Here is a 17,079-nt window from a genome sequence, read left to right as displayed (position 1 = left end):
TTCATCGTCGCCGTCGACTGCGGCCCCGACCACGGAAGAATCGACCACTTCATCGTCGCCGTCGACTGCGGCCCCGACCACGGAAGAATCGACCATTTCATCGTCGCCGTCGACTACGGCCCCGACCACGGAAGAATCGACCGATTCATCGTCGCCGTCGACTGCGGCCTCGACCACGGAAGAATCGACCAATTCATCGTCGCCGTCGTCTGCGACCCCGACCACCAAAAAACCGACCACGGCTGTAGATAATAGTGCTAATAAAATGTCATATAATATAATCACTCTAGGATGGTTTGTGTTATTTTGGACAATATCAGTTAATATCTTCAACTTTTAAGCTTGACATTTTTTGAAATTATCAGAATTTTTGTGTTTTCGTTATTTTGTTGTTTTTTTTTTTTTCTATGCTATTGTATAGCTAGAAAACAATTTAAAAACTTGTATGAAAATTTTTATAAAATTTATATCATATTATAATAATATTTTCATATTATATTGTAATAATATGTATAATCTTTATATGTTCTATTGATCAACATGTTTCTGAAAATCAAATTGTACGTACATGTATACTAATAAATTAAGTATTTGAAAGAACACAAGCACAATTTTTAAAAATGATTGATGTTAGAACTCAGAAATAGATACAGCAGTGTTTCACAACTTAACTCCATCATTCAAATTCTTATATTTTGCTTCAATCAATTTACTCGTTTTGCTATTTCACTATCCGTACACTTGAGCTAATTATGCATGCGCAGTACGAACATAACTTTAATTACACATGTCAAGCACGATTGTTTCTAAAGAGTGACAAAAACAGAAGGAAGTTAAATTGTACTTTATTGTAATGCAAAAGTAATGTACCAACGCTTTGCGCCTACCGTCGTTCTACTTTATTTCTTGATCCCGCGTGCGAACACCTATCTCTTTGTTAGGCTGTGAGCTGGCTAGCTCAGCTTGGTCAGGCGGTGGCTTAAGTATTCTTTTTCACAAGTAAGCAAAAATTTAAATATTAACTGTGAACATTTTAGTACAGTTATGAGTTCACTAACATCACAACAAAGGAATCGGTAAAAAATATACAATATATACTAAAAATAGATATAAGGATATATTTATATTTATTATATAAGCGCATATTGAATCAATGCTGTTAGGATTAGAATTGTGCACGCTTAAAATACAAATTTTTATTAACAATGAGCGTAAAAGTGAACGCAAAGTTTTTTTTTTTTTTTATTGTCGTTATCGGTCACATTTTCTGTTTTGCCATGATAACGTATCTGATTGTGAATCATTCTCAATATTGGACTTATTTTCAAGGTAAGAAAAATTATAAATATCACTTATCATTACTAATACAAGGAAACATGAATTTGTTGTTTTCTTCACAGACATACGTAACTTATGCTGATCCGCGTGTTTTTCCAAAAACAAATATGTGTGTGTTTAAGACCTTAATTAAATAAAAGTACCATGTTATTAGGTAAATAACAAAAAGGTTAATTTTGTTGTTTTCTCACTAGTTCAAGTAATTTCACAAGAATTTCTTAAAAAGTAAGATGTTTTTGTAAAAGCAATTAGACTTGTTTGTTTCTAATTTATGTTACTTGCTAGATTTATTTTTTTTATAAAATATAGTTTTACTTAAAATATACTTCTATTTAAATAAAATTTTATAAAAGAAAGAAATAAAAATTTTTTATATTTAATGTAATGTGCAAAAATTTATATATTTATATTTTTAAAATTATTTTTCATCTACAGAGTAAAAAACCTCAGCAAAATAATGAAAGCACAAAATCTCTAAAAATAATTTAGTTTTCACATTTTACTTTGTGCAAAAAATGTAGAACATGTTACGGTTTATGCTTATCGATTCGATAAGCCTATCAATTCGATAAGAGTGTGCGATAGATTATCATTTATCTAATATTTTTATATGAATCATTGCTATTGCTGGGAGGTAAGCCTCTTAACCCTATTTTGACACATTCGTTGATAGGACGTGTATCAGAAGTGAATACATTTATACCTCCATCAACAATGGAAAAACAAAGTTCTTTCTTTTTTACTATTGTTTATCGTAATAATATTTGCTATTTTTTAGGTATGTGACAAATTTATGATATCTTACAGTTACATTAGAACTCATCTTAGCCAATAAAAGTCTGAGTTCTTCGTGAACAGACATAGGTCTTCCAGATCCACTCAAAAATTGCGCATTGGCGTGTATGGTAAAGATGTTTTATGTTTTTAATGTTTATATCTTCGAAACTACTAGGAATTTTTTTAATTTGTTTTTTATCGATGCAAAAAATATTCAAACTTTCGATTCAAAAACATAAAACTGAAAAAAATATTGTTTCTTCGTGAAAATATTCAATTTTAAAGTCACGCGGATCTCACAGATCTAGTCTGTGCAACTGGTCGTCATTGTTGAGATCTTATTTCTTGAAGAGTTAGTAAGAGTTAAAACAATGTAAAAGATCAACTGTAATGCAAATATTTTTTTTATTATGCACTGTTTTATTAGAAATACACTGAAAAATTGCATTTAACGTATAGTAAGTATGTTTGTATAATATAAATATAATTGAATGATAATATAATTAAATTATGATAATTTTTAATGTATATATAAGCTATGTAGGTATGTATATAAACTACAGTGTGTATACATATGTCTATATAAAAATATATTTAATTAATATAATTAATATAATAATTTAATATATATATATATATATATATAAAATTGAGTTTTATATTTATTTATTAATTAAACTTTACACAAAACAGGTATGCAATATTTTATTATGTTATATCAAGTTTATTTTTCTACTTAAATTACGCGCGCGTTAGTCAATAAGATTTTATAAACTCAACTTATTGTTTAATTAATTTTTTTATGCAGGTAAGCTTTAAAATGTTATACATGTCATTCATTTATTAACAATCTTAACAATTGTTCATCACAAACGTATGCAACAAATTGTATGTATCATGAAAAAAACTGTTTCAAATGTCACATAAGTAAGTGAATGAAGCTTATACATATAAATGTGTGTTTATATACATTATGTGTGTATACATGTATTTATATATATATCTTTTAACAACAAAAATAAAAATTGTATTTTGTTACTAAGTATTAATTTGTATTTTGTTACTAAGTATTAATAGAAATGTATTTTTTTTGTAGAATTGTTTAATAGAACTGAACTTAGCGGTCGTTCCTGCGTCGGCATTCGCTAGCTTGGCCAATACGTCTTGGCCAATTATATTTTTGTCTAATTATTTGAAGTGTTTTTTCTATTGAATAATGCCCGCCTAATGCCTATGCCCGAATGAGCGTCTAATGCGATAATTTTCTTTTTATTTTTTATTTCTGAATTATGTTTAGAAACGTAAATGTACAGTTTATCTCCAAGGTAATATTCGTCAATAATTGATCGTAATTTGTTAATTCCTTCTTGATCGTGTATAATTATTAAATAATGATCATTTTCGGTGAGAAAATCAAGTAGGGGAGACCGGGGCTAGTTGTGACACGGGGTTAGTTGTCAAACTGCTATCTTGCTTACTAAATCTTGGAAAATATTCTTCTTTTTATTGTAAGTTACTACTAGTTGTGTTAGTAACGTGTACGAAAGAACTTTTCTTAAAAACATTATATATGATATTTACGAGCACTTTTGTAAAACTGGATATGGCAAGTAGATTTTTCTGATCTCGATTCTTTAGTAATTTCATTGGTTTTAAAATTTTTAATTGCAATTTTATCTTATATATAGGAAATATGGTAGTTTTAAATAAGTTTTCTTATATTTATTTAATCGTCATCGCATCGCAGTTTATAAATATAATATCTTTTATTTAAAATGAACGTTTGGGATAAGTTGACTCAAATTGAGACGGAATAAGTTGTCACACGGTGAGCATGCGCGAAGAAGTAATCGGAGTGATCGTTATGCGTCGTTATAACTTTTTCAGTACCTGTCATTGTTTTTTTTTTAATAAAGATTAGATTACTAATTATGTTTTATAGTTTTTAACTGATTTAGTATTGTAAAATCATTTAAACTTGTTTTATATATATATATATGATTATTAATATTGTATAAATACTTTATACTTAATGTATAATGTTATGTACTCTCAATAAATGTAATAAATTAAAAAACCGAAATTTTATATCTTGTTGTTTCTCTGTATAAAAGACATGTGACAATTAACCCTGGATATAGGGCAGGTTGACAAATCTGCGCGATTGTACTTAATATTAAAATACTCTTTTGTGTAAAGATATATAAGAATAATATTTATTTTTTCTTAAAGCTAAAGGATGTGACTATTATGTAATGTACCCGATATTACATAATATTGCGTACATTTTTTTTTTACAATCTATTTTGGATGTTAATTTGTGCCCCGGTCTCCCCTAACTGAATACTCATTTGTCTGTAAGTCACGTGAGGGGAAATATAAATTTCATTTTGTGATTTCAGATAGAATTTTATATAAAGTATAGTCTTGTTAGTAAGCATGCCGACTTGATTTTTGATTATTATTTGTATTAAACTCTCGGTTGAAGTTGTCTAGAAGAGCAAAGACTAAAAGATTTCGAGTTACGAGGAGATATTATTCTTGGTAGAAAATCTGGAATTCTAGTGATGGAAGTTATTGGTGTCCCGTCAATATACAATTATTTTTGTTTTCTAACAAGGGAAGTTTGGCAAGTGTAAAATTCAAAAAAATCTGAAACTTTGAATAAGTTTAGACTAGATGGACTTAATAACTAAGCAATTTTTTTTAGCTGCTGATATTTGGGTTTAGGGGTTGAAACATCCTCTTTAAAAAAATCGGTATTTATGTTTCTAAGCATATATCGCCGAAACAATAAGAAATATGGAAAGATGTTTCAAATAAAAATTTTATGGTTTTACAAGCTCTTTATAAATACGTAGATTTTTGAAAACTGATAATTTCTTCGAAATATTCTCATTACTCATTTTTTTTAATTTGAATTTCAAATTGTTCTTGATACTAAATTAGTTTATTTTACGCCAATTTTAACCATATATAATAAAGTTGTGTTCTGTAAATGCGTTTTTGAGAAATAAGCTGAAAACGTCTTTATAAGCATAGTGTATCGGTCCGCTGGTTGCCTACAACGGCTTCTCTTTCTCCCTTCTTCTGTAATTTTCCGCAATACGATGATACGATGAAAGGGATGTTTATTAATAAATTTAATCAAGTAAGTGAGTTTTGTATATTACATATATTTTATAAACACATATAATATAGTAATTATAGTATATATCGTCACTCCCTACGTATAATCCCGTAACTCCAAAACGCAAATTTTAGAGGAGAGCAGTTTAAAAGGTTGAAGCTTCATATAGTTCCCCTAGTTAAGGGATCTTTCGGTTTTAAATTTTTATCATACTTATGAATATTTTTTTTTAATACTTGGTGACCACAAAGAACATGACTTTCTGAGTGTCACTATGCAATAAACTGAAAATTCCATATGTGACACTTATGTAATTATACGTAGGGAGTGACGATATATCGTAAGAGGAAAATTAATTTATCAAAAAACTAATTTCTGATTAAAATCTTTGGTTAAAAAACATTAGAAATTATCGTCTAGAATGATACAACACAATGAAATAAACGGATGTATTAACGTAATATTTCCTGTTATGTACATCATTATTATAATTATAAGTGATATTAGAAAAATAAATACATTACGTCTAATACAGCATCTCAAATCGATTTATTCATACAATATTATACACAAATAGATCCAAAACAATCAGAAAACATATGTATGTGTGTATGTGCATATCAAAACCCATATATATTATATAAAAAGCTGTAATTAATTATATGATCAATTACATACTAACATATGATCAATTACATAACTTTTGTATAGACCATTTCTGTCAGTGTATACATATATACAGGATGTCCCAGAATTGGTGTAATCTTTTGTAGACAGGTAGAAAGAGTAAAACTGAGTCAAAAATTCCTATATTATTTTGCTAAATTCGCAATAGTTACCGAGATCTTAATTAACAAAGATTAACAAAGATTCGCGAATGAGTATGCATCGAGCTGTCTTACGCGCGTCACGCTCACGGTGTTACCTGTAACAACGTATGTAGGAGAAGCTAATATAACAGCATACACTATAACATAATAAATGGTATAAACAAAAATGCTATAAACAAGATATCTTGTATACTTTAATTTGTCATCTGAAAATTTAGAATAAAGAATCAATTCATGAACATTTTGTTGATATCTCGCCCGTAGCACAGCAATAGAAATTGCGATGCGTGGTATCTCATCCATAGCGTCACTCAAGCGACATTGTGATTGCGAGATATATCTCGTTCTCGATAACGAAAAGATTAATTAAATAAATAAGTAAACACACTCATTATCGACACATCTCAGTATTAGAATTATTTAGTTAGATTAGCAAAATATGCGAGTAATTGTTCGTAATTTGTTAATCAAAATGCAACATCCTAATGACAGAATCGCTTTCGCGTTCGGCCATCGTCATTTTTCATCTTCCATTATGTATATGATATAATATATGCTGTTATGTTAGCTTCTCCCGTACTGTTGCTACGGGTAACAACCGCGAGCGCGCGAAGCGCGCCGAGCTGTCACGAGATATCTCGTCCATACGTAATGAAAGAGTTACGTACGAGAAAAATCTCATAAAAAAAGGGAAATATTATAAGTTATATTTCGGTGGAGATATGAATATAGTACTGATTGTTATTGTTATGTCTTTCTTTAATCTTTTTTTTACTTATTAATTTTGTTACATACTAAAAAGTGTTCCATACTAAAAAGAAACAATATTTAGAATAAAGAATATTTTAAATATTATATTAGTGTAATTACAAAGATTAACTATTATTTGTTTGTATTCTCTGTAAGAGTCTTCCTATAAAATAAATAAGCAAATAAATAATCATTATCACTATCTCGATATTAACCCTTTGCACTCCGCTGTCCCCTCTCAGGGGACATCGTAATTCTAGCATATCACTCGGATGTCCCCTTTTAGGGGACATTCAAGTTTATTAGTGATTACGGGGAATTGAGTTATTTCAGCGCAACTTTTTGAGACATGCATGTTTCCCTGAAGTTTTCTCTTGAAATGGCACAAGAAATCAAATCAAAATATCGTAAAATCGTTCGGAGTGCAAAGGGTTAACACATTCAAGATGACTCATGTGGTTCATGTCAATGAACATATGAGCTATGTCTAATTCTGTGAATATTTTTGTTATAGGATGTTAGTTTTAAATGTGTTAAAATTGTTTCCTTTAATATGAAAAAACCGCCGAATTATTTCTAATATTTTTATTTTGTTCTTTATTCAAGTTATTTGTTGCTGCAAATAATAATACATAAACAGTTTTTTATTTTTCCTCTTTTGTTTTTAACATTCTAATTTTTACGTACAAAAAAAAGTTAAAACTTTTGTGTAATATTATAAAATTGTGAAAAAAATAAAATTATTTTGTGAGAGTATTTGCATAAATAAAGAAGTAAATAAATAAATACTACATAATCTATATCTTGGCATAAAAGAAAGCGATAATGGATTTTTATTTATTTATTTATTNAACACATTCGAGACCGATAACTTAGCATATGATTGTACTACTGCTTGTTTAATTATTTAATCTTTTTTTTACTCATTATTTTGTTACATACAAAAGAGAAACAATATTTATTACAATAAAAAATAGTTTAAATATCGTATTATGGTAATTACAAAAATTTAACTTTTGTTTGTATTCTTTGTAGGAATCTTTCGATAAAATAAATAAGTAAATACAAAAATAAATAATCATTATCAACATTTTGATAGTAACACATTCGAGATCGATGACTTATTGTTAGCATATGGATCATGCAATGTCTCACGTTAAGCCGATGACTCAGCATATGGATCATGCAATGTCTCACGTTTAGCCGATGACTCAGCATATGGATATTCTTAAACTAAGAATTGCCGTATTTTGAGAATAGGTTTTGTTATAGGACGTTGGTCTCGAATAAGTTAATTAGTTACAGAAAGAATCTCATGCAGAGAAGAAAATGATTTGAAGATACATTTTGTCGCTAATCATAGTGGTTTTCTTACTTAATTTTCTGTTTTACATTTTTTTCTTTTACTTTAACGTACTTTTAACGTACACAAAGAATATTCAAATATTGTAATATTGTTAAAAAAAAATTAAATTTTTTTACAAAAATTAATGAAGAGTTTCTTTATAGGATCATATTTTTTGTAGGATTTTTTCTGTAAATAAACAAAGAGATAATAAATGATTATTATCAAAATTTTGATATTAGATTAATTGAATGAGCTCGTGAGATGATAAAACAGAATACTTGGACAGATGCAAACCAAAACACAAAATGTTCGTGTGAGTGAGTTCTTTATTATTTGATAAAACAAAAACAATTACAAACATTTTGATACTATTGTTCGGATCTTCATCAATGTATGAGCAAAATTGTGTGATATAAAATTTATAAGAAAAGTCACAGAACACTCATACTGTGAAGTGACTAGTTCAGTATAATTTGTAAGTATGTTTCGTTGTCCTTGAATGTTTGCTGGGAAGAAATGGAGTAATGCTTCACGCTATGAGTTCTGTGTGACTTTTCTAACAATTTTTATAGTATACAATTTTGCTCACACATTAATGAAAATCCGAACAAAGGAATTGAAACGTTTGTAAGTTTTTTCGGTATCAAATAATAAAAAATCAATCACACGAATATCTTGTGTTTTGACTCACATCTGCTCAAACATCCTGTTTTGACATTAAAATTATTTATTTGAAATAAAAAAATTGCCGAGATATTGGTAGTGAGATTTTATTTATTTATTTATTTATGTAATTAGAGTTAAAAAACAACCGTAATATAATTCGAACCAGTGAAATAGACCTATCGGCTATGAAACCAAGATTGAGGTGGCTTAAATAAATTCAAAGTGAATCTAAACGGAGATTAGAGGAACGTTTCGATCTTTATTTTTTAGATCATCATCAGCCTCGCTAGACGGAACAAAAAATACAAAAAATACAAAAATTATAAAAAAATTATAAAAAAGAAATAAAAATATAAGAAAATATAGAAATTGACAGAATTAATTACAGTAATATAAAAAAAACGCACGTTATTGAAAAGTGATATAAACTTCAAACGCACGCTATTGAAAAGTGAGAAACAATGTTGAAGTAACTTGCAGACATACACACATTCAAAGTCAACATACCTTGAGAAGCCGTTAGCACACGTAAGCATGCGAAAGAAAAAAACATAACTTGTAGGAAACAGAATTTGCAGATGTCAAATTGTCTCTACATCTCGGATTCTTTAACAAATATAATTTATGAGTTTGATAATGTGAAATTATGAGCGATAATTTATTCTTAAAAAATTTTTTAAAATATCAAAAGATACGTGAAGAAATTAAAAAATAAAAAAAATCATATGAGTTATAGATAATTAAGTCATAAATTAGAAACTTACAAATAATTGGTAAATTAAAATTCGAAGTCATGATAATCTCACGCGAGCACAACAAACACAACGGATACAGCGCGAACGCATTCGTATCATTCTCGTCTGAATTTTACGATTGGAGGAGGATAATTACAAATAATGATGTAATTATTCTTTAATTTTACTATTTTTCTATACTTTATTTTCCACATACAAAACATATTTTGTTTACTTTTTAAAAAGAATTTATCTTTTCGGAAAAACGATTCTGTACAGAAACGGATAAACGTTCTTTTTTTTACTATTTCAAAATTCAACAGCTTTTCTTTTATAATTTAAATCTTCCACTTTTGTCATTTATAATACAAATTTCATCTGTATAAGTATCTTCTTTATCATAAAAATCATACGAATCTAGTACTGACAACTAGAAGTTGCACATCATGATGCTCCGATAGATCATCAAAATCAAGTCCTCAATCGTATTCAATTGTACATAACATCATTGTTTATAGAAGTCCTTATCAAAGTGGAAATTGCATCGTGGAGTTCTACTTCGCGATGACTAACAGGAGTGACAGCCAGATTTGCAATGCTAAACGCGTTGTACTTAATAAAGTTATAACGTTAGCCACAGTTAACACATGACCAACATTTTGACACAAATACTTCAATACCTATTATGAAAATTTCTTGCAGAAAGTATCACACGCGCAATAAATTAAACAGGATATAAAAGAAAACTGCATAAAAAAACAGCTTTTATACTATAATAGTAATTAGAAATAACCTTCTCATAACTTTTCCAGTTTTGCATCACCACTCCAATCTTCCCACACAGAACAAAAACTCCATTAGACGTCTATTAGACGTCGATAGCTCCATGCGACATCTAATAGATGTCTAATGGATGTTTGGATGGATGGATGTCTGTGTGGGTTGATAATCTTTCAACTTTTGTACCACTCAAAGTCGATAAAAGTGCATATTTATCAACATGGTCAAAAAATAAAAACGTAGAAGGCTCCAAATTGTAAAACAAAACTTGTGAATTGGAAACGGCCAGTGTGAGCCTGGGACACAGTTAACAATGTATATATGTATATTAATGAAAATCTCTTTATTTGACGTTTCGATCCGTGGTTGGAATCCTCTTCAGAAATACACACAAGTACTGTAATAATGTTACAAATATAATAATACAATAAAACTTGTAATATAAAGGATCAAATACAAAAAGAAAAAACTAAAAGATCACTCACTAATAAATAAACGAATTCAATTGACATGTACGATGTATGTCACACACATGGTAGACACAAATTATAAATATAATTCAGAACGTGTTGATACTCTCAACGATGTAATGATAATAACAGAAAGTCGAATATATAAATAACAGGAGAAAAGATAAAGAGAACCAGAGACATCTGCTGTTATCGCAACAAGAATTAAAATTTAAAGTTTCTTAAAGAAACAAACGGCAGGTCTCAATTTATAAAGCGATACGGTACGAACGGAGTTACTTGATAATTCATATTTACCTCTAAAAATTTTTATACCATTTTGCTAGATTTGCAATAGTTACCGAGATCTTTGTTAATTAAGATTCTCGCAACAAGAATTAAAATTTAAAGTTTCTTAAACCCTTCGACTAGAGGTAAATATGAATTATCAAGTAACTCCGTTCGTAACGTATCGCTTTGTAAATTGAGATCTGCCGTTTGTTTCTTTAAGAAACTTTAAATTTTAATTCTTGTTGCGATAACAGCAGATGTCTCGAGTTCTCTTTATCTTTTCTCCTGTTATTTATGTATTTGACTTTCTGTTATTCTCATTACATTGTTGAGAGTATCAACATGTGCTGAAATATATTTATAATTTGTGTCTACCATGTGTGTGACATACATCGTACATGTCAATTGACTTCGTTTATTTATTTGTGAGTGATCTTTTAGTTTTTTCTTTTTGTATTTGATCTTTTATATTACAAGTTTTATTATTGTATTATTATATTTGTAACATTATTACAGTACTTGTGTGTATTTCTGAAGAAGATCCCAACCAAGGATCGAAACGTCAAATAAAGAGATTTCCATTAATATACATATACACATTGTTAACTGTATCCCAAGCTCACACTGGCCGTTTCCAATTCACAGGGTCAAAAAAGTTTGAAAATCCAGTTAATTATTTTACAGACATATATCAAAATGTAGTATTTGTGGTAAAATTGGTTTTATACGTTGTGCAGAGTGCAAAACAATTGTTTTGAGTATTTCTATGAACAATGTTCCCACATAGCACGTAATATTACTGCAATATCACAGTAATATTAAAATGTCTGCCAAATCGCATCTCAGTAATATTACGATGATATTTCACAGTAATGTTACGGTGATATATCAAGAATATTACTGTAGTATTGTAAGGTTATAGATTAATTTAATATTAAATTACTTTTAAGGTGGAAAATATAGGCCGATTGGAGTTTAAACACGGTTGTTAATGTGTCAGAAAGTTATGACTTTATTATTAAAATGTTACAGACGTTTCGACCGTAGTTCCGGTCCTTTTCAATATATCTATACAATAATAAATTTTGAAATNAGAAATGGTANTCGAAACGTCTNTAACATTTTAATAATAAATTCATAACTATCTGACACACTAACAACCGTGTTTAAATTCCAATCGGTCTATATTTTCCACCTTAGAAATAATTTAAAATTTTGAAACCGTTCTTACTAAAACTACATTGATAACTTAATAAAAAAAAAATTAATCCAAAAAGGAGATAAACCACTTCAACAAATTGATCAAAGACTTTATGAGTTAAATTTTTGTATTAACTGCTCCGAAGTACGTAACAAAAGATTTCTTGAGAAAGATCATAAAAATGAATCCATTGAGTCATAAACGTGANTACATATATAGAAGAATATAAAACATTGTATTTAGATGTATTTTATTTAAATTGTTTTATTTTATTTAAACAATACTAAAAATAACTGCGTTATATTAAAGGATAATACTATCGTCTGCGTCCTTAATATCGCTAAAAATCAAGATAATAAATTTATATATTATAGGAACAAAACTGATAATAATTTATATGTTATAGGAACAAAACCTTATAATACAAATTTTTTGAATAACTCTGGTGGTAACACTGCTACAGGGACGAACGCGCGCTCTATGGTTAGTAGAGACCTGGGAGATTTTTGTTATCAACATTTTAGTAATCATGGAACGTTACACTGCAAAAGAACGAGCATTTTGTGTAGAAGCGTATTTTCGAGATAAATCAGTTGTGAAAGTTCATAGAGCGTTTCGTAAACAGTTCAAAATTAAAAGTAATGAATCTGTTCCTACGCGAAAATCTATCCTCAGGTGGGTTGAAAACTTCCGTGAAAGTGGCAAGACGACTGATAAGATTCATCCAGGTGCCAAAAGAACAGTTCGTACACCGAAAAACATCGAAAGAGTTTGCCAAGCAATAAAAATTAGTCCAACTCGTTCCGCTCGCCGTCACGCAGCTTCTTTAAAGTTATCAAGGGAATCTGTGCGTCGAATTCTAACCTCAGACTTGAACCACCATCCATATAAGTTGATGATCACTCAAGAGTTGAAAGAAACTGATTACAGACAGAGATTACTTTTCGCCGAAAACATGTTAAAGAAATTGGACGATGGTGANATTGATTTAAATAATCTTTTAATGAGCGATGAAGCTCATTTCGAACTCTCTGGATCGGTAAATAAACAAAACTTTCGGTACTGGGCAAGTGGTAATCCGCAATTCATTCAAGAAAAACCGTTACATAGCCAACGAGTTACAGTATGGTGTAGCGTCATGGGGAATTATCGGACCGTATTTTTTCGACGGTACCGTCAATGGAGAGAGGTACAGGGAGATGTTAAACTCGTTCCTCATCCCCCAACTCCGCCGCAAACGTCGTTTGAATCGAACCTGGTTTCAGCAAGACGGGGCAACTTGTCACACCGCCGCTCTTACACTTGCGTTGTTGAAAGAAACGTTTGAAATTCGTTTATTGTCACGTTCTTCAGATTTCGCTTGGCCGCCTCGCTCGCCAGATTTGACGGTTCCAGATTTTTTTCTGTGGGGGTATTTGAAAAGTCGTGTTTATGAAACCAAGCCCCGTGATCTAGAGGATTTAAAATCGAGGATTAGAGCCGAATTCGCAAAAATTTCGGCTTCCATGCTGAAGAAAGTATTCAAAAACTTCGTTAAACGATTGGAAGAATGTAAAGCCCAAAACGGTCATCATTTGAAGGATGTAATATTCCATAAATAATCTCCCATGTTTCTACTTTTCAAAGATTTTTTTGTTACTTTTATATCTGTAATACTTTTTTTGTTATTAAAGAAATAAATGTGGTCATTTTCATTGGGTCACCCTGTATCATGCAAACCACAGTTAGGAATCAACATTTAGAAATAGTTATAGTAAGGCAAAACAGATATATAGAATCATAGTTTTGTCAAAATATTTGCGCCAAAGCTTATAAAATTCCGTACCACGATAAATTTATTATCTTACCAATCCTACACATAATTGTACCTTGTAAATATTACAATTGTACGTTGTAAAAACTATATGCATAATAAATTAACTTTAATAACATTTTAATATGTGAAATTTACATATACATACACATATACATATATATGCATACACATATACATACAGTGCGGAGCACCATATCGTGCGCCGTGAGGAGAAGTAGTTCTCCTCCGGCCGCCTCCTACTATCACGCGCTAGCGGCCCGAGATTTACTCCATATATCGGAACGGTATCTTATCCTTCCTCATTAGTGTGAATTATATAACACTTTATGTAAAACTTGTAAAGGGAATGGAATGAGATATTTAAAAAAGAATTAACATTAACAAAAGAAATACTTATCATTTATCTTCTATTATTTTCACCAGAAAATAGAAAAGTAATACTAGCAAACAAATTTAATCTACGTGCTGTACCAACGACTAAAGTATCGGTAGATGGACAGCTGTATAAAGTAACGAATGCTATATTTAAGAATGGTCTGTGTATTGAAAAGCGTCTTTATACAAATATGTGTAGGGATGGAAAATCGATCTGGCACAGAACTGATGATATGCAAATTAGAAAACACCACTGGCCTAAAGGTGCTACAAATTTTTATATTCTTTTCTTGGAAAGAATAAAAAAATAAATATTTTACTATTGTTAAAAATTGAGAAAAAAAGAGAGAATAGAACAGAAGATAAGGTAATTATTTAGAAAGCGGACTTCCTCACCGATTTTAATGAGCTTGAAATATGTTGTTAAGGACGTTATTTTGAACAACTTTTCCCTATACATGTTACCGCCGGTCGGCTTTAGTTTTCGATTTAAAAACAAAAGAAGTTTCATAATTGAATACCAATTTTCCAACATTGTGTCGATTTTTTAAGTTAATATGTTTTTTGTATAACACGTGTAGACAGGGGTGGCTACGCCTCCCGCAAAAGGAGGGGCTTCGTCCCTCCTCCCTGCTCTCCCCGTTAAAAAAAACAAAAAATTTAATTAACTAATACGACTTCCGATTACATTCGCTTCATGTCAAAATTACCTAAAAAGTTTTACTCATTTCTATTGATATTAGTAAAATAGATATGTAGTAACATAAATTAACCATTGTGGAAATTTTGCGAGAGAGAATGCAGAAAGAAGAGTTTAGATTAAAGTTACGTTAGGCTTTTTAAGGGGGGTGCAGGGGAGCACAGTCTCTCTCTCTACACGCTTACGAAGCAAACATAAAAAAAACATAATTTTTCAACTGAAGTTTGATTGAGGTTATCACGCATCACCTTACGCATTGTAATATATACGTAAATGCAGTGGATTTAACGTTCTAACATAAAAACGGTTAGAGTAAATGAATATCATAACCTTTTTTATAGAAAATCGAATTTCCTACATTTCTTGTTTGACAACTTTTCCCATAACGTGATTACTTTCAGAAATAATCGTAATAATCGTAATAAACTTCTTTTGTTTATAACTCGAAAAAAAAGCCGACTGGCGGTGATATGTGTAAGAGAAAGTTGTTCAGAATAGCGTCCTTACCAACATATTTCAAGCTCATTGAAATCGGTGAAGAAGTCCGCTTTCTAAATCATTACCAAAGAAAAATTTGAAAATATATATTCTACAAAATGCGTGATGTCTCGAAAAACTTGTTTATGATAAACACATTTTATTCACTACCTGAGGTGCAGCCACGCAAAGTTTTTTCACCTTAATTATTTTTTATGTTTCGACTTTTCACAAACAGCAAAGTCTAACTATTCATACAATGATTTTATACTTTTTAGTTTTTATATAATGTTTTTAATTAATACATATTATTTGATATAATGTTTTTAAAAAAAACGTAGACAAGTGTGTACTTGGTGCTACTTTTGATATCACTTCTTTTGTAAAACAAATTTTGAAGACAAAGATATGTTTGTTTGGCGTGTACTTGGCGCCTTTTTTCCCGTTTTTAAAAAGTTATAAGTAACGAATAAAAAAATGCAAGAAATATGAGAGAAAAATCGCTATTTAACGAAATAAATCGGAATTTGTTATTAACGACCGAGCAGTCAAAAACGACGGAAATATGCAAGCATCTGTGAGCATCATTACTATTCTGTGACTTAACCGTGAGAAGCGAATACTTTCATGCTTTAACAAACACCCATTCTGTTCTCCCCTTTCACAATATGTTATACGTTCTGTGGTAACGTCTTGTAGAAACACGTATATTGTTTACCATATTTAAAGTCTGCAGACTGAAAAAATCAAAATCCAAATCACAATAAAAACGTATATATTGTAAAATTCTGTACGGAATGACAATATACTTAAAGTACGATGAAGATAGAAAATATCTTCGATAACACATTTTTCCGCGATTTACTTGCTGATAACAGCAATGATAAACAACGTATAACACGATCTCTTTCATCAGTTGTTAATTTCACATACGTCAAGACACACCAAACATGAACAGACGAGGCTACCTTTCTGTAGTCATCGGTTTAGTAATAATGGCATCTGCTATTTTTCTTGCAGGTATGGGGTTTAAATATGTTTTAAATAATTAGTACTATTATATACCATATTGTTTACCAGTGTTTTTATAAAACCAGAATGTCAAAATACGACCGCGGCCACGGGAGAATCGACCACTTCATCGTCGCCGTCGACTGCGATCCCGACCACGGTAAAATCGACCACTTCATCGTTGCCGTCGACTGCGACTCCGACCACAACAGAATCGACCACTTCATCGTCGCCGTCGACTGCGACCCCGACCGCAACAGAAGCGACCACTTCATCGTCGCCGTCGACTGCGACCCCGACCACAACAGAATCGACCACTTCATCGTCGCCGTCGACTGCGACCCCGACCACAACAGAAGCGACCACTTCATCGTCGCCGTCGACTGCGACCCCGACCACAACAGAA

General features: G+C 30.5%; 2 protein-coding genes across 4 annotated transcripts in view; both read left to right on the top strand.

Moving 5' to 3' along the window:
- Nucleotides 1–400, top strand: part of LOC109858766 (salivary glue protein Sgs-3-like) — an 829-nt gene extending 429 nt beyond the window's left edge. Inside the window, exon 3 of the mRNA XM_020436347.1 lies at nt 1–400. Within this exon, the coding sequence (XP_020291936.1) occupies nt 1–340 (340 nt within the window). The 3' untranslated portion in view covers nt 341–400.
- A 16,177-nt stretch (nt 401–16,577) lies between these two features.
- Nucleotides 16,578–17,079, top strand: part of LOC109858761 (cell wall protein DAN4-like) — a 6,997-nt gene continuing 6,495 nt past the window's right edge. Inside the window, exons 1-2 of one of the 3 annotated variants that reach the window (XM_020436340.1) lie at nt 16,578–16,682; nt 16,760–16,920. In XM_020436340.1, coding sequence (XP_020291929.1) covers nt 16,613–16,682; nt 16,760–16,920 — 231 coding nt within the window. In that variant the 5' untranslated portion in view covers nt 16,578–16,612. Of the gene's footprint in view, nt 16,683–16,759; nt 17,070–17,079 lie in introns of all 3 variants that reach the window. The other 2 variants (XM_020436339.1, XM_020436338.1) reach the window with 2 other exon arrangements.

This window comes from Pseudomyrmex gracilis, unplaced genomic scaffold (assembly GCF_002006095.1).
Source record: "Pseudomyrmex gracilis isolate BER0280 unplaced genomic scaffold, ASM200609v1 scaffold_223, whole genome shotgun sequence".
NCBI lineage: Eukaryota > Metazoa > Arthropoda > Insecta > Hymenoptera > Formicidae > Pseudomyrmex > Pseudomyrmex gracilis.
This window is presented reverse-complemented; position numbering and strand designations above follow the sequence as displayed.